The sequence below is a fragment of the Sorex araneus genome, chromosome 2 (genome assembly GCF_027595985.1).
Source record: "Sorex araneus isolate mSorAra2 chromosome 2, mSorAra2.pri, whole genome shotgun sequence".
Lineage (NCBI taxonomy): Eukaryota > Metazoa > Chordata > Mammalia > Eulipotyphla > Soricidae > Sorex > Sorex araneus.
The window spans coordinates 266,398,797-266,426,668 of NC_073303.1; the positions used below are offsets into that span (position 1 = coordinate 266,398,797).

The 27,872-nt window shown below is 61.4% G+C and overlaps 1 protein-coding gene across 1 annotated transcript in view; it reads left to right on the forward strand.

Annotated features, from left to right (window-relative positions):
• RSRC1 (arginine and serine rich coiled-coil 1) overlaps positions 1-20,857 on the forward strand; it is a 249,302-nt gene extending 228,445 nt beyond the window's left edge. The window contains exons 8-10 of the mRNA XM_055128339.1: positions 15,980-16,086; positions 19,693-19,854; positions 20,501-20,857. Of these exons, the coding sequence (XP_054984314.1) occupies positions 15,980-16,086; positions 19,693-19,854; positions 20,501-20,593 (362 nt within the window). The 3' untranslated portion in view covers positions 20,594-20,857. The remainder of the gene's footprint in view (positions 1-15,979; positions 16,087-19,692; positions 19,855-20,500) is intronic.
• The last annotated feature ends 7,015 nt before the right edge of the window (positions 20,858-27,872 follow it).

Consider the following 27,872-nt stretch of genomic DNA (forward strand, 5'->3'; position numbering starts at 1 on the left):
AACTGTCTCGCATTCTGCCCTACAGAGGAGTCTCTTGCTGGAGCCAAGCTGTAGGGCGCGGTCTTGGACCCTTGCAGAGTTCGACTGCTCTCAGCTGCCACGGAAACAGTTTTCAGAGGAACCTTCGTAGTCGTGTCCCTGTGAGCGTGACGGGCCGAGGGCAAATCACGTTTCCTTTCGAGCTGCCCTGAGTCCTCGCGAGGGTCTCCGCCCGGCGCCCCCGAGGCCGGGCTTCTCCCTGGCGCTTCCTCCCCGATGCCCCCGTCCCCGCCTGTTCGTCCCTGTCTCGGCAGAGCCTCTGCTCTCACATAGACGGTGCGGGAGGGTCTCCCGTGGGGGTCTCAGGATGCTCCCACCCCTTCCGCGGGCAGGTGAGAGAGCAGGGCCACTGCGGCCCGGGGACGGCAGCCCCACCTCGAGCAAGGGCTGAGGCCCCGAGATGTGTGCGTGCAGGAGGAGCGAGTCTGCTCGCTGACCAGTGCTCAGCCCGGCCTGCACACACCAGCAGGGCCAGTGAGGGCCTCTGCCATTCTCCCTCTGAGGGCTCAGCACCGGACTCTGCACCCCCTGCACGGCTGGGCCAGAAATCAGCCTGGACGGGGCCCGGCCGCCCTGGGGGTGGGGGGTGGGGGGCTGTAGCCAGCAGGTCCCCCTGCATAGGGTCAGTCCAGGAACCTTCTGGAGGCATCACGGCCGCCCGTGGGCCCTGTCCCCGAGTCACCAACACAGATCCGCCTATCTCCGGGACCCCTCGGGGTCAGCAAGGCCCACCACTGTCCCGGTCAGAATAAAGGAGCCCCCGCCCCCCCTCGTAAGGGGTGGCCGTGGGTGGCTCTGGGTTTGGGTTCTGTTTGGGGCTCCACCCAGCAGTGCTCAGGACTTATTCGCAGCTCTGTGCTTGGGGATGACCCCTGGCTCTCTGCTCGGGGCTGACTCCTGGCTCTGTGCTCAGGGCTGACTCCTGGCTCTGTGCTCAGGGCTGACCCCTGGCTCTGTGCTTGGAGCTGACTCCTGGCTCTGTGCTCAGGGCTGACTCCTGGCTCTGTGCTCGGGGCTGACCCCTGGCTCTGTGCTTGGGGCTGACTCCTGGCTCTGTGCTCGGGGCTGACTCCTGGCTCTGTGCTCAGAGTCCCTCCAAGCTCTGTGCTGAGGGTCCCTCCCGGAGGGCTGGGGGCCCGTGTGCGGCCGTGCCCTGTCTGTGCTCGCTCAGTTCCACGGCCGCCTTGCGCGGCTCTGGCCATCCCTCCCCGTGAGCTAATAACCGTGTTCCTTTCCGGCCTCTGAAGCAGCGCCTTCCCCCGGCCCTGGCCTCTGCCCGCTGCCGTTGCGGTGCCCGTTTCCAGGTGGGTCTCACCTCTGGGCCGGACTCCCCTAGAACTTTGGGCCCGTGGCGCCCAAGTCTGGATGGCGCCACGGAGAGAACCACTCCCGGGCCCTCGGCACAGCGGGGCCAGGGGACCCTCCCGGGGGAGGGCTGCCCCCCGGGACCACCGCTCCCAGGAACGCCCGCAAAGTCGCCGCCTGCGTCTGCCGCTTCTGGGATCCGCCCTCCTGCCTGGCCGTCACGGCCGGTGCTGCCGGGCTATTGACCTCGCCTGTCCCCGGCCGGAGGACCAGGCCCTGAGTTGGCCCGCAGAGACTCTCCTGAAGGCCTGACGCGTCCTGGGCGGGCAGCGGCTCCGCCCGTGTGCGGACAGGGCAGCAGCTTCGTGCCGCTCAGCTGAGGTCGGCTTGGCCGGGAGGCCTGTGCCTGGGTGCGAGTGCGAGTGCCTACAGAGTGCTCTCTCGGCTGAGCTCGGTGCTCGTGGGTGAGAGATTCACTTCCGCGCCCTTGGCCTCCCTCCCCGCAGCCCCTGTCCCATGGTCGGCACGGCCGGGCGCAGCAGACGGGCAGACACGCTCAGACGGCGGCCAGCCGCCCTGCGAGTCCGCTCTCGGCTGCAGCTGGCAAGGCTCGGCCTGCGAGGCCACATGGAGTGCGTGGACGCGGCCTCGGTGGTCAGAGTGGGCAGGAGAGCTGACAGAGCCACGCCGGGCCCTTGGCCCTGGGGTCAGCTGAGGCCTCTCTGGGCTGCTCCCCGCCCCGTGCGGGTGGGGGCGGCTGTCTCTGGCGGGAGCGTGACGGCACCTTCCCTGAGCCGCAGGAGCAGGCGCCGACAGGGGGCCGAGTCCTTCCCCGGCACCGCCCAGGGCCCCTGAGCACAGTGGGGGACCCCTAGCAGCACCCCCCGAATCGGGACCCAGAAAGTGCAATTGGTGGGGTCGCTGGGCCTGCAGGGGGAGTTCAGAGCCGCCTCACCCCGAAGCAGAGCTGGACCCGCCTTGTGTTTTGCAAGATTTCCTTTACGGCCTGTGTTTGCCGTGAAACCCGTCCCTGGGGCCTGCGGGTGTTAAGTCAGTACTGCTCTGCCCCCACGGCCGTCCCCTGGGGGTGGGAGGGGAGGGGCCAGTGCCCATCCCGAGCTCCTGTCTCAGATGGGGCCCCGGGTACCGAGGGCTCTGCCCGTCTCAGACTGGGATCGTGCTGAAGTGGGGACATCCCCCCGTTTCACAGCGTCCCTGCTGGTGGCGGCGGTGACTGAGCTGCCCGCCTTCCCGTTCCTCAGGTAGAACTGGAAAAGCGGAGCCAGAACGCGGTTTTGCCATAGTTTTGTTCCCGGGAGACCCCGTGCTGCTGAGTGGCCCTCAGCTCTCACACAGAACGCCCCGACGTGGGTACGAGGCTGCAGCTCTGTCCAGAGCTCGGGCAGAGGATTCCACCGAGTCAGGACCCTGGGTGCCTCTCGGGGCAGCGCGGCCAGCCGTGTCTCAGCGTCCGGGCAGGGCCGCTCCTCCCGGCAGTGCTCCCACGGGGTCCCCGTGCAGAGCCCAGGTGGCTGTTTTGCGTTCCTCTGGAGGGAGGAGACGGGATAGACAGACGGTGGCCGGGGCCTCGCCAGCACCACCTCAGCCCTCCCGGGGCAGGGCTGGGAGGGGCCAGAGCACCGCTGGGGGTGAGCACCCCAAAGGAGGGAGGGGAGAGAAAACGGAAATGGTGGGGCTGGAGCGATAGCACAGCGGGGAGGGCGTTTGCCTTGCACGCGGCCGACCTGGGTTTGAATCCCAGCATTCCATATGGTCCCCCGAGCACCACCAGGGGTGATTCCTGAGTGCAGAGCCAGGAGTAACCCCTGTGCATCGCCGGGTGTGACCAAAAAAGAAAAAAGGTGGAAAGAAAAGAAAACAGAAGCGGGGTGTTGGGTGGGGGAAGGCAGTGGGGTGTGAGGTGGGGTGGGAAACGGATGTGAGATGGGGGGTGAGGGACAGTGTGCGGGATGGGGCCGCAGCCCCGAGTCCCTGCAGTTCTGTCCATCGAGAGTGGACGGCGCGCTGCCACGTGGCAGGTCCCCGCTGCCCCCGAAGGCTCGGCGCTGTCGAGCCATCCAGGTGGGGCCAGTACGCCTGCCCCCAGGTCCTCTCCGGCCTCCTTCAGCGCCTGCTCCTGAACACAGTCCAGACATCTCCGTGCTTAGAGGAAAGGGTCTGCCGTCACTGGGGCCCCCCTGGCCACGCTGCGCCTGCCTGACTTTGGAACAACAGGAGCAGGACTCGATCTCTGACTCCCCAAACCCAAGGCTACAAACATTTACTTTAGTGTGGTTGTATGTTTATGTAAGTCACATTTTTACAATGTGATCGGTTACCCAAAATGGTTTCTAAGTTGATTTAATTGGCAAGTGTCCCACTTTTTTAATATTAAGTGGCATTTGACAAACTAATATTTGGAGAATAGCCAATTTATTTAATCTCCTGAATGTCAACTCATTCCCAAAATTGAATTTCATTTGTATGTTGTCCTTTCCACCCTCATACTAAAATTTAGCATAGTTTTGTTTGTTTGTTTGTTTGTTTGAAAGAGCAGCTACTTTATTTTTGCTTTTTGGGTCACACCCAGCGGTGCTCAGGGGTCACTCCTGGCTCTGCACTCAGGAATCACTCCTGGCGGTGCTCAGGGGACCATATTGGACACCAGGAACCGAATCCCAGTCGGCTGCGTGCAAGGCAAATGCCCTTCCCGCTGTACTGTCGCTCTGGTCCCCGATTCAGCATGGTTTTAGGGACGATTTCTACTGTATTCAGTTATATGCAAAATGTAAATAATGCAAAGTCAGGTGACTTATAGATCAGATTTCAAGACTGACTATAAAACACACAGATACAGCAGTTAATTTTCAGCAAAATAACCCAGCCAATTCAATGTGAAGGGAAAGTGTCACTAACAAATAGTACTTAAATGCTGGCCTACCTTTATGGGAATAAACACTGACCTTCTTTCCCACTGTAACTGGGAATTATTTTGTAATATATTATAGACCGAAAAATAAAGACAGAACTGTAAACTATCTAGAAGAAAACACAGGAGAAAATCTTTGCAGTATTGAGAAAGCAAGTATTTCTTTGATGACCAGAGAAAACAAACTTTTTAAGATAAGCTGGAATTTTTTTTCACATTTAATTTAATTTTTTATTGGATCACCGTGAGATAGACCTTTACGAAGCTGCTCATGAGTGGGTTTCAGTCCCACAGTGTTCCAGCCCCCACCCCTCCACCAGTGTCCCCAGGGTCCCTCCTGCCCCGGGTTGGATTCTTTTCACTTAAGCCTTTATTCTTTGAAAGGTATCATTGGTACGAGAGAGAGAGAGATGCAGAGACAGTGAGTGAAGTACTCGCCTTGCTCACGGCCAGCCCAGGTGTGGCCCCCGGCCCCCGTTGTGGTGTCCCGAGCCCATCAGGTGTGACCCCTGAGCCCTGTGGGTTAGATAAATAGACACACAGATAGATGCACCCCAGCCGTGGTGAGCACGAGGGTCTAGGAAACCAAGTGTCCGGGCAGGAGGGAGCAGCTGGCGGTGGTCTGCGGCCCGGGGCGGACGCCGGGAAGCCGGGATGTGCTCTGGTGAGATCTGGGTGGAATGTCCCCAGGGTGCGCCTAGAAAGCCACGTCCTTGTGGAACTCACTGCGCGGTGTGTTTCGGAGGGGTCCAGTGTTCTACACAGGTCCCCACGCCGCCAAACCGAGTTTCGAAAGAAGTATTTCGTAGTTTCTTGAAACTGGACCTCTCCTAGGTTGCGCTAGCCAGTACCATAGCCCACTACCCGCTTCTGGGGGAAGGACATTCGCCGTCCACCTCCTCTTTGCTTCAGAGACCACAGCCTCGGGGGCCGGAGCCATAGCTCAGCGGGGAGGGCGTTTGCCTTGCACGCGGCCGACCCGGGTTCTATCCCCATCATCCCATATGGTCCCCCGAGCACTGCTAGGAGTAATTCCTGAGTGCATGAGCCAGGAGTAACCCCTGAGCATCTCCAGGTGTGACCGAAAAAGAAAAAAAAAACCAGATCACAGCCGCACGTGCAGGTGGGGAGTGTGTGAAATACGCAGAAGCCGGCGATCACCAGGCGTCTCTGGGGTGATCGCCACTTCGGGGAGCTCAGGGAAGCCCAGAGCAGAGCCTCGAGAGGGCGTCTGCGGAACTGTATTCGGTTCAAATATAGAAGCATTATTTCTTGCCCCAAAAACATGGTGTCTGGAGCCGGAGTGAGGTGGGGGCGGGGTGCTGTCAGCCTGGCATGGTGTCTGGAGCCAGAGTGAGGTGGGGGCGGGGTGCTGTCAGCCTGGCAACCCCCCGGCGTCCCTGTTTCCTCGTAGCGCCGACCCTGCAGTGACAGTTGCTGTGGACCCTGGCTCGCCCCGGGGACTGAGAAGGCCGCAGCCTCCCGCTCCTCGCCTCGCACCCAGCACTCAGGGGCCGTGGGGCAGGGTCGGTTCTGGCTCTGGACCGGCCTTTTCTGTCATCGTGCTCCGGGGAAGCGAGGCGTGGAGCCTCGAACTAATTTTCTCTCGTCTCCTGAGCCAAGGCCCAGAAGCATGTTTAAGAAGAGGTGCCAAGGGGCTGGAGCGATAGCACAGCGGGGAGGGCGTTTGCCTTGCATGCGGCCGACCCGGGTTCGATTCCCAGCATCCCATATGGTCCCCTGAGCACTGCCAGGGGTAACTCCTGAGTGCAAAGCCAGGCGTAACCCCTGTGCAGAGCCAGGTGTGACCCAAAAAGAAAAAAAATAAAAAGAGGTGTCGACGGCGACAGCCTGGCCACACGGACGCCCCGTGCTCCCGAAGCGTCCCCGCCGGGCCGGGCCGGGACACCCAGAGTGACACGTCCTCCCGCCCGTGTCCCGTTATGGATGGGGTCTCCGAGGGCAGGAGACCCGGGGAGACGGAATTGGCCTTCCCCGGCTCTGAGACGCCGACGGTGTCTCACGTGTGGGTGTGGGTGGGCCACCCGCAGACCCTGAGGCCTGCCCCTCCCTGCCGCTGGGTTGGGGCCGCCCGACGGGGCAAGGGGCCACATGTGCTCCCGGCGTGGCGTGGCACGTGCGTGCTGAGCCCGGGGACATGAGCGTGGCCACTCGCAGACAGAACCCAAGGCTGACCCAGAAGAGCGGGAGGGTTCCGGTCCCCTCTGCACCGGGAGCAGCATCCCGGCGTCGGGGGGCTGCGGGCAGGGCCGTGTGCCCCTCCCCTGGCAGCCGTGGCCAGTCTCGGCCCAGTAGCCGCTCCCAGGGAAGAGCAGATCTGTCCGCACTTCACTCCCCTCCTCTGAGAAACCCTGTGGACTGCGGACTCCGGGCTTCCGCGATGGCCGTACACCTCCTGCACCCACTCCTGCACTATAGCTCTGTTACCTCCCGCTCTCTGTATTCCCATCTCATTGATTTCCGGATTTCAGCCCATTCTTTAAATGGGAATCTAAACACGAAACAGTAACCCGAGTTACACAGTCAAGGATTGTGATAGTCCGTAATTGTCCTCTCACTGTCAGTCGTTTGACCACTACAGATGCTTGTGACGGACTATTAATATACCAGTTTTCTTCCTCTAATTCATTATAAAAAATTTAACTTTAGTGGAATGATGTATTGCATTTTATCCGACCATAATAATGTCTTTATAATTGAACCTAAACTACAGAACGAATTTGTGAGACCTTATTTTTATATTAACATCTGTGTTTTGTAATGCATGTGTTATGTGTATATAGATTTATATTTGTGCTGCTTGTAGATACATCTGACCACATTTAAATGTTCGCAGAGATTTATATAGGCGCATTTTAAAAAATGGGCTTACTTAGTCATGGGTGTTCATTCTATAAAGGTTATTGGCGATGCAGAGATACAAAAGATAGAAGAACCTCGTAATTGCCTTTAGGATCCCAGCACAAAGCATTAGTTTGGATTTTACAAGGCCAGCCAGCAACAAAAGAGCAGTAATTTATGAGCTCAGCGTAAAAGAATAGCATAATTGCATTAAAAATTAATGCTAATGAACACTAAAATGGGGAAGGCGGTTATGAGGAAAGTTTGTATTCATCTTCTCCGGTTTGAACGATGGCTAGTGGCTTGATTAATGGCTTAATTTCTATCAATTAGCGGGGAAAAATCTCCTGCGAGACAAGGGTAAATTGAGCATTGAATTACATATCTTGCTTTTGTGTGCTAAGAAAAAAGCCCCGCGTCTCTGATATTAGCCACGGTGACAAATGCGGTGAAGCTGCGCGACGTCTGCGCCAGCGCTGCTGACAGGCGGGGAACTGTGTGGTTCTGGGTGTGGAGACAGCTGACAGGCAGGGAACTGTGTGTGGAACTGGGTGTGGAGACGGCTGACAGGCAGGGAACTGTGTGGTTCTGGGTGTGGAGATGGCTGACAGGCAGGGAACTCTGTGTGGTACTGGGTGTGGAGATGGCTGGCAGGCAGGGAACTGTGTGGTACTGGGTGTGGAGATGGCTGGCAGGCAGGGAACTGTGTGGTACTGGGTGTGGAGATGGCTGGCAGGCAGGGAACTGTTTGGTACTGGGTGTGGAGATGGCTGGTAGGCAGGGAACTGTGTGTGGGTCTGTTACGGTGACAGCGAATGGGCAGGGAACTGTGTATGTGGTACTGGTGTGGAGACAGCTGACAAGCAGGGAACTGTGTGTGGTTCTGGTGTGGAGACAGCTGACAGGCAGGAAACTGTGTGGTTCTGTTATGGTGACAGGTCACAGGCAGGGAACTGTGTGTAGTTCTGATATGGTGTCAGTTGACAGGCAGGGAACTGTGTGGTTCTGGTATAGAGACGACTGACAGGCAAGGAACTGTGTATGGTACTGGGCATGGAGATGACTGACAGGAAGGAACTATGTGTGGTACTGGGTGTGGAGATGGCTGACAGGCAGAGAACTGTGTGTGGTACTGGGTGTGGAGATGGCTGACAGGCCAGGAACTCTGTGTAGTTCTGGTGTGGAGATGGCTGACAGGCAGGGAACTGTGTGTGGTACTGGGTGTGGAGACAGCTGACAGGCAGGGAACTGTGTGTGGTTCTGTTATGGTGACAGCTGACAGGCAGGGAACTGTTTGTGGTTCTGGTGTGGAGACAGCTGACAGGCAAGGAGCTGTGTGTGGTACTGGGTGAGGAGATGACTGACAGGAGGGAAATGTGTGTGGTTCTGGTGTTGAAACGACTGACAGGAGGGAACTGTGTGTGGTACTGGGTGTGGAGACGGCTGGCAGGCAGGGAACTGTGTGTGGTTCTGTTATGGTGACGGCTGACAGGCAGGGAACTGTGTGTGGTTCTGGTGTGGAGACGGCTGGCAGGCCACACATTCCTGAGGAACATTCAATGCTTCCCCGGACAGAATTTTAATCAGTCAAGGAGAGTTCTAGAATTAGAATGGGCAGCAGACAGCGGCTCTGGAGCCGGTTGTCCCTGCTGCTCCAGGACAGGCCCCTCTCTTCCACCCCACTGGAACATGTCTGGAACCGTCCTTCCCTGAGGAGACTGCCACCTCCAGCAACCCTCTGGCGGGAACCGCCCAGTTTCCACACCCACTCGCGGCACAAGCCGGGTGCAGCCCTGAAGTGCTTTCTTACCGGACCCTTGCCGGCGGGCGGGAGACGGCCGGGCTCTAGAAAGCCAGCGCCTTGCTTGTTGGTTGGTTCGTTGGTGTTTGGGGCCACCCAGCAGTGCCCGGCGTCGCCCTGAGCTGCAGCCTGGTGTCACTCGCGGGGGCGGGGCCCCTGCTGGTGCCGGGTGGACCCGGTTCCCGCCACGGCCTCCCCACTCGCCATCCCCCGGCCCCTGGAGCCGCCGTCGGTGAGGCTGTGCAGAGGGTGGGATTCCTTCCTGTGGGGCTTTCCTGAGGGGGGGCCCTGCGCCTGCCAGGCCGGGAGCACCAGCGTGCCGGGAAGAGCTGCACCTGCGGTGCGTCCTTCGCTTGATTTCATTTTCTTGGTTCACAGCCGGCTGTGCTCGGGGCCGATGCTCCTGGCGGGGCCCCACCCACCGTTGTCTCTCGGGCACCCAGAGGTGGGCGAGAACACGGGGCTGGGCCTGAAGGGGCGCCTGGGCCTCTGCCTCCTGCACGGGCCGTGACCCCCTGAGCACACCCAGCCTGAAGTGCCCGCCGGGGCTGGGCAGCGGAGAGCGGCTGCCTTCTCGTGGCCAGGCCCGTGCCATGTCAGAGAGGGCCTCTGGCCTTTGTCGGGCTGTCTCGGTGAACAGCGCCCGTGACCGTCCTTCCAGCCACGGACAGTCCGAGTCAAGTGCCTTATGGACGGTCATCTCCGGGCCGTCCCCCACGCCACTGACGCCTCTGGGCGGGCCGGGCTCTGGCTCCCCGCTGCTCCCCTGGGGACCCCCTGGCCAGGTTGGGGGGGCAGCGGGCTAGCCTGGGCCCAGCCGCCGGGCTCACCCAGGGCTGTGAGGGCCCCCGTGGGAGTGCAGCCTGCCCGGCTGGTGGCGCGTCTCGTGGCCTTCCGTCGTCTGGGGGAAGAAACTCGCGTTGCTGCGCCCAGACATGCTGGGGCAGGGCCTGGCCTCCTGGTGCCCTGCCCTGCGCTTGGCCCGTCCGCCAGCCTGCAGCACAGAGCCCGCGCCCAGCCTCGCACCCTGCCCCGAGTTCCGCTCGTCTGTTGGTTCCGAGTCCGCGGCCCCTTCCCTTCCCCGGGCCGCGGGAGGATTTCCGACAGGAGTGCACGGCCCCAGGCTGGGAGGACCCCAGCTGGGAGCCCCCTTTCCTCGCGCTGGGTGAGGGCCCCGGGCTGGGCCTGGTCACTGCGCCCAGCGCTGGCTCAGGACGCCGACAGTGAGACCGTCCGGCGCGCGCGCGCGGGCTCCAGCGGCTGACCCGTCCACGTGGCCCCGCACACCGGGTGGCCTGTCGTCGGCTCCCTGGCTGTCTCCTCCTCTGTCGTCCCGAGGCCCCGAGCCGCCACTCGCCTGCCAGCTCTGCTCTTCCCCGTCGCGGGTCAGCCAGGAAGTGGGACTCAGAGGGGCAGGACCGGGCAGCCGGGCTTCGCGGGGGTGGCCGCGCTCTGGGGCTGTGCTCGCGCCCGTGTTCGAGAGACGTTAAGAACTTCTGGTTTTTAAGAGGGTGTTTTTGTTGTTGTTTTCTTGTTGTTGTTACTATTTGTAGGGTTTTCCCCACAGACTTTGTTGACTTTACAGCTTGGTTGGTTGTTGGTCTGCTTGTTGAATCGCCGGTTTTTGTGGTTTGTTTGTTTTTCTTTCATTCTGGCGAAGGGCTTCAAAACGCTTTGCGTTGCAAAGGCTCTGTTTTCCTTTCGGTATCTTTGCTCTGCCCAAACCAGGGATTCGGGGGCATTATTCCACCCCTATGTCTAAGTAAAATTGAATCAAATTGAATCAAAATTGAATTTAAAATGTCTTATCAACTGAAAGAAGACGTTCTTCTGCATTATTATTACCTGGAGAAGTGGTTTTTGTTAGTGAAGAACAATCCCCCCCAGGCCCCCAAAAATACCCTAATCCAAGGACAGCTCACCCGAGTTCTGGACCACACAGCTCCACTTTGGCTTCCGTAGAGTCTCAGAGTATCAGCGCTCAGGAGGAATCTGGAAGGTGACGGTTCTGTGTCCACCTCCCATTTGATGAAAGAAATTCCTGGCGGCCACGGGCACATCGTGGGCGGCAGCGCCCTCTGCTGTCCTCAGCCTGGCATTGCGGCCAGAGTCCCAGGACGGCTGCTCTGGGATCCGCCAAGGCAGTGCAAATTAGAATTTTGTCTTTCAAACTAGAAAGTCTGTCTTGGTGTGAAATCTGTGCGCCACGTCCTAATGTCTCAAGATTCTGGACATGTTGTTCATGGGCTTGTTGGACCTGGGGCCCCAGCTGGTGGTCCTGGGAGCCGCCCAGCTCGGCCCTGGGCTCGAGCCCTTTCTCCAGCTGTGAACAATAACTCTCCGTTCCCAGTGGCCCTGTCGTGAAACTGTTAGCAGACTTCAGTGCGTGTAGGTCATCACAGCCAACCCTGGCCTGACATCAGCTGGTTCACGCTTAGGCGCCTCAGACCTATAAAGCAAACACTTTTCCCAAAGGAACCAGCTCAGCTCTGGGAAAAACAAAATCCTGCGATGTGCCACCACGTGGGTGGGCCTGGAGGGCGTCCTGCTGGGGGCGGGGGGGGGGGGGCCTGCCAGGAGGACAGACAGACAGACAGACGTGGGGTGAGCTCCTTCCCGCGCCTGGGCTTAAAAAGCATGCATAGGAATAGCGGCTGGGGGGGCCAGTAGACCCCCGGGACAGGGCAGGGAGGGGCGGGCGGCGGGGCCCCTGCAAGTGGGACGCCCCCTCGCCAAGCCCCTCTTCACAGTATTGCGGCCACAGCGCTGCAGACAAATATTTGATTGGGGCACGGCTGCGCGTTGATTTTCCCCGTGTCTCATGTGAAGGCGTGACGCTGCCCGTGTGGAACAGCATCTGCCACACCTTCTCTGCCCCCTCAGCACCGTCCTCACGTCCTGGTAAGACCACTGGCCGCGGTGTGAAATGGTCATGTTGCACATCAGCCAGGGGCCGTTCCTGCCCCGTCTTTAGTTAGTGCAGTGCACGACCGGGTCCCAGAGGAACGTCCACAGGAAGGCGGGCGGGTGGTCTCTCTCCCGTGACACGCCGGTGCTCCTTATACGGAGAAAAATCTCTTCTGCGGAGGAGCAGCGAAATGGCCCCGGGAGCGGGAGAAATTTCTCCCAGGAGAAGACAGGTCACAGAACTCACCCCCACAAACACGTTTCCCTTAATAAACTTGCAGGAAAGTCACTCATGATAATTCATGATGGGCCGAAGGTTGAGACGCAGTTTGTTTGTTTGTTTAATGTTGATCTTTTTAAATGTGACTTAGGAACCAGGCTTCTCCGTACTTTCTCCAGCACTTAACCTTTGCGCTTAGCTCCGGGAGGCGAGAGTCACCCTGACACACTCCGCCCTCGTGCCCAGCCAGTGTCCCCGCAGACGTCGATGCAGCTCAGGTTCCTAGACGGGCGGCTGCGTGTGCAGCAGCTCCTGGCCCGCTCACGCCCCCGCGCGGACGGGGAGGCCCCCTGCAGGGCCTGAGCCACAGGCTGCATTTTCCTGACAGGTTAACAGGGGCCTGGGGGACCCAGAAATATGAAATGACACATGCATCGTTACTTTATTTTTAGTTTTTTATTTAATAAGTTACTTCACAATATTTGATTACATTTAATGTTCAAACACCATCCCACCACCATGACACCTTCCCACCACCAAATTCGGGATGTTTCCATCCCAAGCCCCAAGCCCTGTCCCAGAACACAACCGGAATAGTCTATTTCGTATTGTCTGTTCTGAAGAACTGCTGAACATGCTTACAAAAAAGTGTTCACATAGGAAACAGTGTGAAGATTGCTCTATTTGGGCAGGAGCCATTAAGACATTCCATAGGATATCACTAACATGTTGTTAAAGTTTGGGTGACGTGAGCTTTGGTACATATATCTGAAAATATGTGTATATGCTATGATCTGTTGCCTGCTGTCTGAACCGGGTCATATGTGGTGTGGTAACTATGGGGGATGGGGAGGGAGTGTCTCATGACGTGTCCAGGAGTATGTTCACTCATGTGTGAGGCTCAGCCAGAATGTGTGGGGGGCGGCCTGGAGCTTGGTGGCGGTTGGGTAGTGGAGGTCGGCTGCCAGGGCTGGGTCCCTTGGGGCAGGGAGGGCTCTCACCCGCCCCCATCTGGGGCGCCCCCAGTGAAACAGCCTGGCGCGGGGTCTGGTGGCTGTGGGGACCTCATGTGGCGCTCCCTCCCGGGAGGACCCAAGTAGGGCCTGGGCGGTGGCCGGGCGCCGTTCCTTCCTGTTAATGCACTCACTGTGAAAGCAAAGGGCCAGGGGTCACGCCGATGACCGACAGCAGAACGGGCCCAGCTAGAAATCAGAGTGGGGCGCGTAGGGCCGGGCGGGGCAGGAAGGGGCGGAGCTGAGAGCCTCCACACTGGGGGTGGCAGAAGGCGCCACTGTGGGGAAGGGCAGACGTGACCTGCACAGTCTCGTAAGGAGGGAGGGCGCACACGTACCGCAGGAACGCATGGGAACCTGAGCTCGAGAACGGTTCCCGTGGGCGGGGGAACAGAGACCAGGTCTTGGAGTGATGTTGGCTGGAGTTTTGGCTACAACAACATGATGTTTTGGGCAATTCAGAGACAAACGTGAGCCTCAAAGAGAACAAAACAACGTAGCACTGAGGGTCCGAAGTGAACGGAAGCAGATGAGCCCGCGGTCCCACCCGGAGCACAGTCGCCCGAGGCTTGTCCCGGGCGACACACCGGAGATCAGAGGAACAGGAAGCGCTGGCCGCTGGCCTCGTGTGTTGCTGATAGAAATGCGTGACTCGCTATTCAAAGCAGGGCCCAGCTCACAAGTTAGGAAATACCAGTAAGTATTGAGAGTATCGTTCAGGCCGACGGTTTTTATAGGAAGAAAAAGCTGTCCAAACATGAAACCACGGACGCGGACTCAGAAGCCCACCGTCTTGGGGTGTCTCGTCAGTATGAACTCAGCCATCTTCCCCTCTGAGAACGCGTGTCCCCTTCCCTCCCGCTGGAAGGAACCGGACGGCGAGTGGCAGCAACGGCCCCTGCCAGGTTCTTTACTGTCGGGATCACTCTGGGGTGAAGTTGCTGAGCCCAGGTCGGGGGCAGGAGCTGCGAGGGGCAGCGGGGGGCACCGTGCACGCCTCATTACCGGGGCCTCTTTGGAGAAGGGGCCAGCCACGAGTGCAGGGGAGAGTGTTGAGGAAAGACCCTGGGGCCCCAGGCCGTGAAAGGGCAGCTGTGAAGTCCACTCACCGGGCAGACGGGGCGGCAGGGGGGCGCCCTGCGTGCCCGCCGCGTGGCAAGAGTGGACACGTGACTGCACCAGCAGGAGTCGGAATCGGAGAGAACCAAGCTCTGAGCACGGAAGTACCGAGTTCTGGCGTCGGATGAAACGCTGGGCCTCGGGCCAGGATGTGTGCTGACCCCTGCAGGTCAGCGGTCACGTCTCCGGGGGTGGGGGCACAGAGCGTCCTGCGGTGTTCTGGACGCGAAGGAGTTGAGAGTCGAGCCACGCCCAGACCCGACGGCTGGTTCACACGGATCACAGGGTGGAGCATGTGGATGACCGTGAGGGTAGTCAGCCCGGCCTGGCAGGGGAATCGCAGAAGGAAGGAAGATCCTTTCCGTCAGAAGTGGATTGAAACAGTTGGTTACAAAGTAGCGGAAGGGCAACTGCACGCCTGTGTTGGCCAGAGCAGTTCACACGGCCCGTCCTGCGGCCCCGAGCAGAGGCCGGGCACAGCCACGGCTGCTCCATGCCCCGGCCCACGCCGGGAGCACAAGGAACCACGCAGCGTGCCGCCTCGTGGGCAGAACCGAGGGGTCTTCAGCGTGAGGCGGCCGGGAGGGGCTCCTGACTGCCTGTCAGCGGGGAGGTGCAAGGACGCAAATCCCAGGACAGCAGAGCCAGACCACAGGCCTGGAGGGTGGCGGGACCTGCGGGCCCCGTGGGGCGCGGTGGGAAGGGGGGGTGCGGGCGGTCCTGGTGGTGTCAGGTCGGCGTGTGCAGGAAGCCCCGGCTGTCATGGTGACGGCGCCACGTGAGTGGGGGATGGGAGTTAAGAGTCACAGAGGCGAGAGATGGGGCTTGACTTAAAGGACTTAGCAGCCAGGACGTCCGGTGGGTCCCCCTTCTGGTGGGTCTCAGATGACCCCCACTGTCACCCTCGGGGTGGACAGGGCACGGCTCACTCGGCCGAGTGCCTGGCTGCCGCCTTCGGGCTTGATGCCGGAACCCCAGGTCTCTGCCTTCTGAGCACTGAGGACACGAGTCCCACCCGGCCATCAGCTGTCACACCAGTGGCCCTGCCTGTCCCCTCGCACTGGGGGGCCTGTGCCAAGGGTCCACGAGACGCAAAGATTTGGGGCCCCCGGGTGTAGGTGAAGAGTGTCACGGAGGAGTCGCTCAGGCCCGGGAGACGGGCAGGTGTTAAGGAGCTCGGGCTGCCCTGACGTCACGTGGTCCCCGCAGCGCTGGGGCCAGACACGGCCCCAAGCCGACACCGGGGCGGGCACTCCCGCAGTGCCCTCTCTCAGCCCCTCGCGGTGATCTGCCGGCTGCTTGGCCAGGGGTCACCGGGAGGGGCCCTGCGGGTGTCATCGTCCTGCTGCTGTTCTCCTGGTTTTCTTTAACCCCTTCCTGCACCGCTGGGGGAGGCGGGAGGGCCGGGGGCTTCTGGAGCTTCCCTTTGGTATCACGGCTCCCGAGAGCGTCCGGCCGCCCGGTAGTAAGGAGAGCAGGGGCTGGTGGCGGCTCCTTTTCTCGGTGTCCCCAGGGTGAGTGGCCTTAGGACCGCGGCTGAGCGCCGTCCCCCGGACCAGGCCGGCTGGGCTGGGCTCCCTGGCGGCCTTTTCCCGGCAGTTTGGGACCATCTCTGGGCGTCTCCGAGTGTCTTATTTGTGGGTCTCGGGAGGGAAGAGGAAAAGCCACACGTCTTCCTGCAGCCCCGGTGAAGAGCCTTTCCCGGCTGGGTCTCAGGGTGGGCCGCCCCAGGGGAGGGGTCTCGCAGGCCCGCCCAGCCCTGACGTGTCCCATGTCTCTTTCAGACCAACCCACCCTGGGCGCGCAGGTGAAGCGGGTGAAGGAGATCGAGGCCATCGAGAGCGGCGGCTTCGTGCAGCAGGCCTTCCGCTCCAGCAAGGAGGTCAAGAAGGTAAGCGCCGCCCGCCCGGTCGCCCCGGCCTCGGCCGCCCTATCGGTCTAATGCCCAGGGAAGCCTGACGTCAGCGCTGTGGGGCGGCAGCGTTGGGTGTGGCCGTCCCGCCCGCGGGGTGGCGGGGGGGGGTGGGGGGGGAAAGAGAGAGAGAGAGAGAGAGAGAGAGAGGGAGGGAGGGAGAGAGAGAGAGAGAGAGAGAGGAGAACACTCCGGAAGGGGCTTCAAAATAAACACCGTCTCGGTCGGGACGTCCCGTCCTCAGCGCCAGCAAAGGGCTCCCTGACGGGCCCCCGACGCTCGTGAGTGCTCCGTGCTCCTTTGGGCCGCGTGTTGGCTGCAGACTGGCCCAGAGGGAGGCTCCGGGCTCAGGAACAAACAAACAAACACGTTGTCCTGTAACAATACACATGAGTAAGGAACTGCAGAACCACAGCTGCCGCTTAGAGCACTGTGAGTCTCTCATAAGCTGCCCTGAGTGGGTGAGTCATGACCCCTTTCATTGCTCCGTGGCGGCCAGGGGTGGGAGTGATGGTGCGCCTGGAGGGGTCACTGCTCGCACACGCTTGACCCTAAGGCCAGCTGTTGTCTGCCCAGCTGGCCCACGGGCTGGGCACAAGCCCTGCACGCAGGAGAGACCCCGGCACAGAGCTGAGAAGCCCCTGAGCCCTGTGGGCGCGGCCCCCAAACCAGAGAGAGGGGAGGAAAGGAAGGGAGGGGGAGGAAGGGATGAGGAGAGGAGGGCGTGGGGGGCTGCGAGGCAGGGGCGAAGCGCTTGTGCCTCTCAACTCTCCCTCCCCCCTGCTCGTGTCCCTGTCCTCCCCTCCCTGCCTTTGGGCCTCTCTTTCCAAAACAGTCTCGAAACATCGGTCAGTGCTGCAGGGTCTCGCGTGGCTCCTCCCCTCGAGACGCCGACCCGAGCGTGACACTGGTCTCTGCTCGGCCTGGAACCTCTCCCCGCGCCCGGCCCGCCCCTCCGGCCCGGCCTTGCTCTTGCCCCTGTAGGACAGGGCTCTCACGGAGACAGTCCTTGAAATAGTTGCAGCTTAATTTTTTTTTTTTAGTGTCTAAGTGCTAAACTCTCCGTATGGGGTGGGCTGGAGCGATGGTCCGGCGGGGAGGATGCTTGCTTTGCACGAGGCCAGCCCAGGCTCTGTCCCCGGCACCCCACAAGGACCCCCACACCCCGCCAGGTGTGACCCCAAAACAGTCTGTAGGGAGCCAGAGAGATGGTCCGGGCCCGGCCCTGAGCACTGTTGGACGAGCCTCCTCAGAGTGAAGCTACTTGAATTCCAGGATCTAGAATGTTCTGCCTGGCTGCTGCCCGGAAGGCTTGAGACGGGCGTTTCCCTCGAGGTTACTAGTCTGAGAAGTGGCAGGTGCCGACGCGTTTCTCCCAGACGGGCCGCCCCGGCCGGCCACCATGGAGGCGTTTCCCCTCTGGCCACGGCACCGTGGCTGCCCCCAGGGCGCCTGAGGCCGCCGGGCCCTCCCAGCTACGGGACAGCATCCCCAGAGTGTGCACAGCTCGGCAGAGCCCGCCTGGGCACCGGGGGCCGGGGGCTCACTGTGCGTGCTCGCGGGGACTCCCAGGAGCCCAGCCACCTGCCGCGCCTCGGCCCGGACCACCGCCTCCCTGGGGTCAGGGCCTGGCCTCTTCTGAGCAGGGGCAGCCCCCGTCGGGCATCTGGACACTGCCCCCCGCCCTGGCCCATGTCCCACCTCCAACGCTGCGGCCTGAGTCCCGGGGGCAACGCGGACTCTGCTCTCCCCACTCCTCCCCCTGCCCGCCTGGACACTGGCCACCCCTGCTCTCCCCACTGTCCATCTGGACCACTGGTCGCAGCCCACTGCTCCAAGGGTCAAGCACGGAGCAGACGGGGGAGACGCCGTCAGCACCTCGCCGCTCGGGAAACGGCGGGATGACAAAGACTCCATCTCCCCGTGGCCAGCACGCGTGCCCACGCCACATCCCCGTGGCCAGCTGGGCTCAGACCAGCCGGGCTTCCTCAGGCCTGCCCAGCCCTGCCCGGCTCCTGCTAGGACACCCCGTGTCCACCCCCCGGCTGTGGCGAGGGGCCCTGTGGGGAGCCGGGGTCTCCCGGACAGTGTCGGGCCGCCCCCGTCAGGCGTCCAGCCCAGACAGCGCCCGGCCACCGTGGGCAAGTCCCTGGGGCAGGTGGGTAGCCAGAGGAGGGCCCGCGGGCAGAGTAGAGCCTGGCTGTGGGCGGCCGTCGAGTGGGCCGGGCAGGGCCTTCTGCGCCACCCGCCCCGAGGGCACGCCCGTAGCTCAGCGGCGTCCTGAGGCAGAACGGCATGAGCGGAAGGGTCAGTGCCCGGCCACAGGCTCCTTGATGTGTCCGGCTCTGGTTGGTTCCCCTGGCCAGCTGGGCAGTGCGGTGGCTCTCGCTGGAGAGGAAGGTGGGCTCAGACGCTGCCCCCAGGAGGCTGACCGCCTGCGAGTGGGCTCTGAGAGCCACAGGCACCCAGGAAGGGACGGTCATTCCTTCTCACCCTCGGGCGGCCTTGGGAAACGTGCGCTTCCGGGCCGAGCCAGCAGGTGGCAGCACACACACACACACACACACACACACACACACACACACACACACACACACACACACACACACACACACACACACACACACACACACACACACACACACACACACACGCAAGCACACGCGCGCATACACATGCACGCACACGCACACACGCGCATGCACAAACACACACACTTTCTCTCTTTGCCTCCCTCTCTCTCCCCCTCCCTGCCTCCTTCTCTCCCTCTCCCTCTCTCCCTCTCCCTCCCTCTCCCTCTTTCTCCCTCTCTCTCTCCCCCTCTCCCTCTCTCCCTCTCCCTCCCTCTCCCTCTCTCTTTCTCCCTCTCTCTCTCCCTCTCTCCCTCTCTCCTTCTCCCTCCCTCTCCCTCTCTCTCTCCCTCTCTCTCCCTCTCTCTCCCTCTCTCTTCCTCTCTCTCTCTCTCTCTCTCTCTCTCTCTCTCTCTCTCTCTCTCTCTCTCTCTCTCTCTCTCTCTCTCTCTCTCTCTCTCTCTCTCACACACACACACACACAGCGTGGCCTTCTGTGCTCCCCCGGGGTCCAGTGGCGCTCTGTGCCTGTCCTGCTCAGACCTGCACGTGTGCACAGCGACTTTCCTCCCAGCGAACCTGCGTTTGCTTTTCACATGTGCAAGAGGCCGGGCTCGGTGCTGGAGAAGGTCGCGGCCAGTTCTGTCGGGGCACCGCGGTGCCAAGTCCCGGCACAGTCTGAGGTCAAGTGTCCCTTTTGGGGCCGAGGCAACAGGCTGCTTCTCGGTCTGGAAACACCGACACCAGGAGCCCACGTGGGGATGAGCTGGACAGTGCTCCCCCCGGGAGGGAGGTCAGCCCGGGCCGAGCCCCCAAACACAGGCCCGAGGAAACTCCGCGGGTCCTGAGACGCGTGTCCCGGCGATACTCCACTCTGCCTGCCTTGGGCCAGTTGTTCCCTGGTCAGTCGCTCGGGCCGCCGAGCCCAGCCCCTCCCAGAGGGCCCCGAGAGCGGGACCCAGCAGGATCTAGCCTGGAGCGACGGGGCGGCCGCTCACTGTATTGTTTGGCGCAGCTGGCGGAGGCGGGCGAGGCGAGGCCTGCGGTGGCCGTGGCGGGACCAGCAGCGGCGGCGGCGGCAGTGGCAGACCCTCCCAGTGGTGAGAAGGAGGCGGACGCCAACAGCATCCCCACCGCCATCAAGTACCAGGACGACAACTCGCTGGCACATCCCAGTGTGAGCCCCGCCGACGTGGCGCGTCCCCGGGGCTCCTGCGGGCCGTGTCCCCGACTCCCCGAGCAGGCAGAGGAGCAGAGGAGGGTCACGTGCTCCTCAGAGTCCAGCACCAAAGGGCCCGCGCGGTCACTGCGTGTCCTCTGGGCGCTCGGGTCACTGGCAGACGGGATGGGACCAGTGGCCGCCGTGCGAGGCCTGTGCCTGGGACTCTGAGTGCTGCGGCCTCCAGAGAGGCCGTCTCCATTAAGGAGTCGCCTGGGCGGGCATAGTGCAGCAGGGAGGGTGGACAGTCCAGATGGTCTCCCGAGCCAGCAGGAGTGGTCCCTGAGCTCAGACCAGAGGTAACTTACCCCTGAGAACCTCCAGCTGTAGCCCAAAAGAACAGGGGAGGGGGGAAGGAGAGAAATCATCAGTGTCAACTCTACCCAGTCTTTGCTGGAAGATGTACAAACATGATTGGTGGGGCCGGAAAGACAGTGTAGTGGTTAGGGCACTTGCCGTACCCATGGCTGAACCCAGCACCCCGCACGGTCCCCTGAGCCCTGCCAGGAATGACCCCCGAATGCAGAGCCAGGAATAAGCCCTGAGCACTGCCCAGTCCAAGCCTTGACAGTAAAATTTTTTCCTTTTCTTTTTCCTTTTTTAGTTATTTGTCGATAAAGCTGATGCCGAGGAGAAGTGGTTCAAGAGACTCATCGCCCTGCGGCAGGAAAGGCTGATGGGCAGCCCCGTGGCCTGAGCCCGCCGGGGGCTCCGGGGGTGCAGGGTCTTCACTCCGGGGCCAGCTGGTCACCCTTCCAGAAGAGTTTAGCTGATCATAGGAGAAAGTAACCTCGTTTTATATTGTTTTCCCGTGAGCTTGAAGTTTTATTGATTTGATATTAAACACTGTGGGTATCAGGTGTAGGCCTGAAGAATGCATGAACACGTGATGCTCATTAGCTGAGCTGTTCCTAAGGTGTCATTGTTTAAATAAATTGTTTACTGTCAGGTTTCTGGAGAACGTATCTGTTCAGCTTTCCTCCCACTTTTGGTGGGGTTACTTGTTTTCGTGAGGTTCAGCTTTGCAGGTGCTTGGAACCACAGCAGCAGTGCAGTGGGTGAAGCATCTGCCTTGCACGCGCTTACCCGGGTTCGATCCTCGACATCCCACAGGGTCCCCCGAGCACCACAGGAGTGACCCCTGAGCATCGCCAGGTGTGGCCCCCAAACAGCCAAATTCTTAGCGTGCTCTGTCTGTCCTGGCTGTTAGCCTGCCAGGCGGTGAGCCGCTGCCCCCAGCCCCCTTCCCTTGGCCTGCACATGATTCTTGACCGAATGCAACCCCATGGGTTACCATGAAAACCTACGCGTGATCCTTTTGAAAGAAAGGCACTTCTTTTTTTCATTGAATCACAATGAGATACACAGTTACAAGCTTTCATGTTTGAGTTCCAATCATATAATGATCATCCCTCCACCAGTGCACATTCTCCACCACCAGTGTTCCCAGTATACCCCCCCTTTCCAGCCCTCCCCCTGCCTCCATGGCAGACAATTTCCCCCATACTCTCTCTCTACTTTGGGGCATTATGGTTTGCAATACAGATACTGAGAGGCCGTCATGTTTGGTCCTTTATCTGCTCTCAGCACACATTTCCCATCCCGAACATCCCTCCAACCGTCACTGACTCAGTGACCCCTTCTCCATCCCAGCCGCCTTCTCCTCCAGCTCATGAGACAAGGTTCCAACCATGGGGCAATATTCCTGGCCCTCGTGTCTACTGTCCTTGGGTGTCAGCCTCATGTGATGTGCCTCTATACTATACTCCACAAACGAGTGCAGTCCTTCTATGCCTGTCCTTCTCTTTCTGACTCATTTCACTTAGCATGATACTCTCCATGTCCATCCACTTAAAAGCAAATTTCATGGCTTCATCTTTCCCCACAGCTGCATAGTATTCCATTGTGTAGATTATCAGCATTTCTTTAGCCAGTCGTCTGTCCTCGGGCACTGGGTTGTTTCCAGATTCTGGCTATCGTGAGCAGTAGACATACGGAAACATACAGGTATACAGGTGCAGATGTCGTTTCTACCGAACACTTATTGACAATAATTCTTGAGCGTCAAATAAGTTAGCGACTCCCTGCAGAGTCATCAGCTCTCGTAGGCGTCACTGAAACCCTGGCACAGGGCTGGAGCCACGGGGGGGGGGTGGGGGGGGAGGGCACGTGCCTCGACACGGTCGGCTCAGGTTTGGCCCCCTGAGCGTTGCGGGTACCCCCCCCGCCCGATAAAGGGGGCACAGCAGCCCGTCCCGGCTCACTGCTCTAGGACTCGACTCGCTTCTTCCTACCAGACCTGGCCGTCGGCCTGTCCCCCGCTGGGACGTCAAGTCGCCTCTGAGGAGACTGGGCAGTGGTTCCCCGCTCGGTCTTGGGAGTGACCTGCCTGTCAGCCCCTCTCTGCATGCCCCCCGCCCCGCGCTCTGCTGCCCGGACCCTCCGCTGGGCTCCCCGCTCTGGCCACACGGCAGATAGCCCAGGACGTTCTCAGGGTGCGGTGGCCAGGCCGTGACGCATTCCCGGCAGCCTTTCTGTTCCTGGAAACTCGGATCTCGGTTAAAATCGGAGACGCGAGAGCTTGGCCCGCCTGCCCGGGGCTCGCAGGCTGCTCGGGGGACAGGGCCGGCCCCTCTCCACCCTCCCGCCTGCCCACAGTGTGCCCGGTGCGAGGACTGAGTCCACAGGCATGTGCTGGACTCGGTGGCCTTAAACAACAATAAAGGTTGAAGTTCCTGGGATGTGTTCGTTCTGTGACCTGCACGGCCTGCACGGTGAGCGTGTTTCCACTCTCTCAGAAAGCCTGTCCGGGTGTGGCGAGACCGAGGGGACCCCTGGCCAGGGTGGGAGGAACCAGCCCAGGCTTGTTCCCGGCACCTCGCCTGACCAGTGCTCGCCTGCTGGGTGGGTCTCACACTGGCGGCCCGTGGCACGGAGCTCAGATTCTCAGGGAACTGGAACTGCAGTAGGAATTCTAAAGCCAATTTATTTATTTTTTAATGAAAAACCGTGAGAATCAGTTACGGACTCACTTTCAGTCACACAGTGCTCGGGTGCCCGTCCCTCCGCTTGTGCCCGTTCACCACAGTGTCCCCAGGGTCCCTCCCCCACCCCCAGAGCTAGTTTATTTTTGATGGAGAGAGTCAGTTTACATTTGGGGCAGAGGAGGGAGCCACCCCATCAGTGCTGGGCTGGAACCCGGGACCCCCTGCCCCACGCAAACACGGAAGCCAACGCGTGTGCACCAGCCCCGTGTTGTTCTGGTTGGGTTTGCTTGGTTGGTTTGGGGGCCACACCTGGCGGGGCTCGGGGAGCGGTGGCCTCAGGGATCAGCCGCGTGGCGTGTGCAGGGCAGGGCCTCCCCGCTGGGCTGTGCCTCCGCCTCAGCTCGTGTCTTTAACCAACTAAAGTTGGATCCCTCAGGAGCCCCGGGCTGCTCCCCTCCTTCCTGACTTCGAGGTTCTCGTTGGTGCCATTTCCCGCCTCCGCAGGGGCCGGGCCGCCTTTGATGCGGGAGACGTCATAGCACACGGCCCTGCGTCCCGCCCAGCGTCACCCGTCCAAAGCCCTGCAGACGGGACGCTCGGGCCTCAGGCTCTGCTTTCCCTGTTCGTGGCCGTGGCAGCACTTGCGGGTGGGGTGACTCCCCGCACCTCAGCAGCACCAGGAGCCCAGGGCCTGGCCCCCCAGTGCCCGGCAGGGCAGCCACAGACGCGGGACGTCACTTCGGGCGGCGCTGCTGTGTCCAGGCCTGACCCTGCAGGGCGACTGTCCTGAGGGTGTGGGCACTGGCCGCAGGGGTACGGCTCGGCCCCCCATGGGGCCCTGGGGCACTGGGAGGGCCGGGGTTCGGGTGGAGGAGGCTGGGGGCTGCGGCCAGGACGCGCTTGAGAGGGGACCTGTGGTGTTTCCCGCCACACGCTGATGCTCAAGGAGGCCCGGGACAGGGTGGGAGGAGCCAGCCCAGGCTTGTTCCCGGCACCTCGTGAGCACAAGGCCGGGAGCAAGCCCTGAGCACTGCCGGGGGGGCCACAGCGAAGACACAATTTCAGTCAGTCGGGGCGGGGCAGCTGGGCACCTCTGATGTTACGCCCAGAGGCCGGCAGGCTGGCGGCATCACGCGGCCGGGGACCAAGCCCAGCACCTTCCAGGCCTGCCGGGTACTCGGACGCTATGTCCTGTGTCCCCCGGGGCCTGGCTTTGGTCATGCTCCTTTTAGAGACGGAACTGGGTTTCCCGAGTGTGGCCTGCCCGGGTCAGGCCGTGCCCTCCCTCTCCAAATGCCCAGTTTATTTTCAGCTCCAGAAGGAACGGGGAGGCGACCGAGGCCCCTCGCAGGTGGGTGGACCTAGCTGACCCTCGCTCGGTCCACACAGCAGCGGCCTCTGCGCCCACCCCCACCCGGGGAGCCAAGTGCTGACACCAGAGCCCGGGTCGGCCCCACCTGCACCCCATCTGCACCCCACCTGCCCGAGCGCGTCCGGAGACCGTGTGAGCTGCGGGCACTGGACACCGGCCAGGCGAGACACCCAGACGCAGCCCGAGGAGGGTTGCGCAGTTCCGGCCACTGGCCGGTGCGTCTTGTCCCGGGCTGGCTTCCCGCGGCCCCACCCTGCTGGAGGGAGGCTTTCTGGCTGGCCGGGACGCTCGCTCGCCGTGTGCTCCGGGGCCGGGAGGAAGCCCCTGCCCACGTCCCCGGCCAGCACACTTGTGCGTTGTCTGGAAAGAGTTCCTGCTCGCTCCAGAGCACCGTCTCTGGGAGTCAGATGCAGTTTTCCCACATGAGGTCAAAGATAGAAAATCTTCCAGAATTAGTGTCTGATAAATGGGTCTGTTTTTCTCCTGGGAATATTTCCATAAACTTTTGCAGGCCGGCTGCAGGCCTTGGCAGTTCTTGAGCTGCATTTAAAAGCTTACGTGCTCCTAGAGGCCCCGTGCAGACACACACAGGCACACACGCACGCACACACATGTGCAGACATGTGTGCAGACATACACACATGAACATGGACACACGCACACATGCACATGCATGCACGCACACACGTGTGCAGACATATACACGAACACAGACACATGCATACACACGTGCAGATACACAGACAGACATGTGGGACAGCTGGGGGCGGGGCGTTGGTGTTGTGAATCACCAATTTCCTCCCCCCCTTTTTTTTAACCTGGCTCAAGCGCCGTGGTTGACAGCGTCCTTTATCACACAGTTGTTGCGGGCACCATTCTCCACACCAGTCCCACCACCTTGTCCCAGTTCCCCACCTACCCCAAGCCTGCCGCGGGCACGGGATAATGCAGTTTACGCTGCTGGATACCCCTGACTGGCTCCAGCTCGAGGAGCTGTGTGAGGCCGTGAGACGGCTCTGTCCCAAACGGGCTGGCGGGGCCCGTGCTGGTTCCCTGAGCCTCCGAGCCACTGGCTTCTGCGCCACCTCGCCCTGAACCCGGTGCCCGCCCGCGGCTGGGGCCAGGGCTGTGGGATCTGGAGGTGTCGCCCTGGAGCTCCGGGGTCTGTGGAGGCTGCGGGGGGCGGGGGGGGCAGCTGAGCAGAGCCCAGAGCTCTCAGCCCGCAGCCCTCGTACCCGAGGTTTCCGCCGGGTCAGCGTCTCCGCGCAGGTGAGGCCTGGAGCTGGCTGTTGGCGGGGCCTGAATCGCCAACTCTAAAAAGTGGGAGCTCTCGGGGCCAGAGAGTCCAGTGGATAGGGCACTTGCCTGGCACACTCCCCGCCCGGGTTCGGGCCCTGGCACCGCAGGGTCCCCCGGTCCCGCCAGGAATAATCCCTGAACGCAGAGTCCAGAGCAAGCCCCAGGCACAGCCGGGTGTGGCCCCCGACAAAGCCACTAGGAACTGGGAGCTTTTCTGAGAGGCCCGTGTCCCCGCCGTGCACCTGCAGGCGCCCCCCCACCTCCGGAGCCTGGCCCGGGCAGGGTCTCTGCCCTCGCCCCCGGGAAGGCGCCCACGTGTCCACCCAACGTGCGCTGTGACCACGGGAAGCTCTGAGCCCCAGGACGGGACGAGCAGACACAGGCGTGTCCCCATCCTGCGCCCGACGACGCGCCCCTGCAGAGACCAGATCCTCCGTCAGGCTGGGGGCTGAGGGGGACCCCGGCTTCCCCGTGCCAGGCTCCCCGTGGTTCGAGCCCAAGTCCCGGGGAGGGGCCGTCAGCGGCTGCTCCAGAGGCTCTAGAACCTGCCGGGCCTCAGCGGAAAGGTGGGAGCAGGCCCCCCTTCCTGTGCGGTCGGGGCCCGTGGCGGGGTGCCGAGGGCGTCCTGAGCGCCCAGAATATCCCTGGCCCAGGAGCTCTCAGCTGACTGGGCCTCTGCCCTGCTTGAATTCTCTCCAAGCCTTATCAGAGGTTTAAAAATAACGGTCGGGCCGGCACTCCCGGTCACGCCAAATGCCCGAGGCTTCCCGGACACGCACCTGCGGCCCCCGGTGCCCCAACGCCTGCTTGAGGAGCAGGAGACGCACAGGGAGGGGGATGGGCCTCTCGGGCGAGCGGGGACTGTCCTGCGGCTCCTCTCCACAGGGAAGGCTGCCGGGCTCACTGACCAGAGACCGGCCTAAAGGGCAAATGCTGACGGCTTCAGCAGTGAATCTTCCTCCCGGCATCCCACGGGGTTCCCCGGGCACCACCTGGAGTGAGCCCTGAGCAGTGACCCCACGAGAAAAAGCAAGCACTGTTGCACTGTCGTCCCATTGTTCATCGATTTGCTCGAGTGGGCACCAGTAACGTCTCCATTGTGAGACTTGTTACTGTTTTTGGCATATCAAATATACCACGGGTAGCTTGCCAGGCTCTGCCGTGTGGGCGGGATACTCTCAGTAGCTTGCCGGGCTCTCCGAGAGGGATGGAGGAATCGAACCCAGGTCAGTTGTGCGCAAGGCAAACACCTACCCGCTGTGCTATTGCTCCAGCCCAAAAAAAAAAGCAAAAAAATTATATATATATGTATATATATATATCCCTCCCTCTCCCTCCTTCCCTCTTCTCCCTCCCCCTTTCATTCCTTTCTCCCTCCTTCCCCCTCTCCCTTCCTTCCTTCTTTCCTTCCTCCCATCGTCCTCTTTCTTCCTTCTTCCTTGAACTTTCCCTCCGTTCTTTCCTCCCTTCCTCCTTCACTCCCTTCACTGCCCCTCTTCCTCCTTCCCTCTTTCCCTTCCTTCCTTTCCTTCCTTCCATCCTCTTTACTCCTTCTTCCCTCCCTTCCTTTCTCCCTTCCATTTTCTCTCCATTCTTTTCTTCCTTCCCTCCTTTGCTCCCTCCCTCCCTCCCTCCCTCCCTCCCTCCCCTCCTCCTTCCTGCCATCCTAGACTGTCCCCACGCCCAGTGCTCAGCGGGCTGCCAGGCAAGCACCCTGCCAGGTTTCTCACATTTGGGGAGGGGACTCAGACCACGGTCACTTGTGTCGGGAAGTCAGGCATGGGGGTCCCCGCTGTGGACCAGTGGCCCCCGGCTGCCCTCCCCAAGGCAAGTCTGTGAAGGCATCGGGAGCCTTCCTCTGTGTAGCGTGTTGGTGCCAGGGAGAGGAACCTGGTGGCCCCAGTCACCCCGTGGGCCTGAGGTGTCACCCCATTGCAGCGGGGACCCGGCCTCGCCCTCCCTGGGCCCGAAGAACCTCGTGGTCTCCATCCCCAGGGCGTGGACGTACCCTGGAGTCAGGCCCGCGCTCACACGCTTACGTTTTGGCCGTGGAGCAGAATCCCAAGTGCACACACACGGGAAGAGATAGCCCCTCCTCAGCAGCAGACGGCCACGCGGCATGCCAGTGCCCTGCCCGCCCTCCCGGCTCCACTGGCGTCTGCCCGCTACCGTGGTGACTGTTTCCCTGCACGGCTCGGTCATCCCAGGCTCGCTCAAGCCTGGGTTCCTCCCGCCCCCCTCCCCCCCCAGCACCCTGCACACTCGGGATTAGCAGGACAAAGCCCTGGCACGCAAAGGTGTTGAGAGGCCCAGCCCCA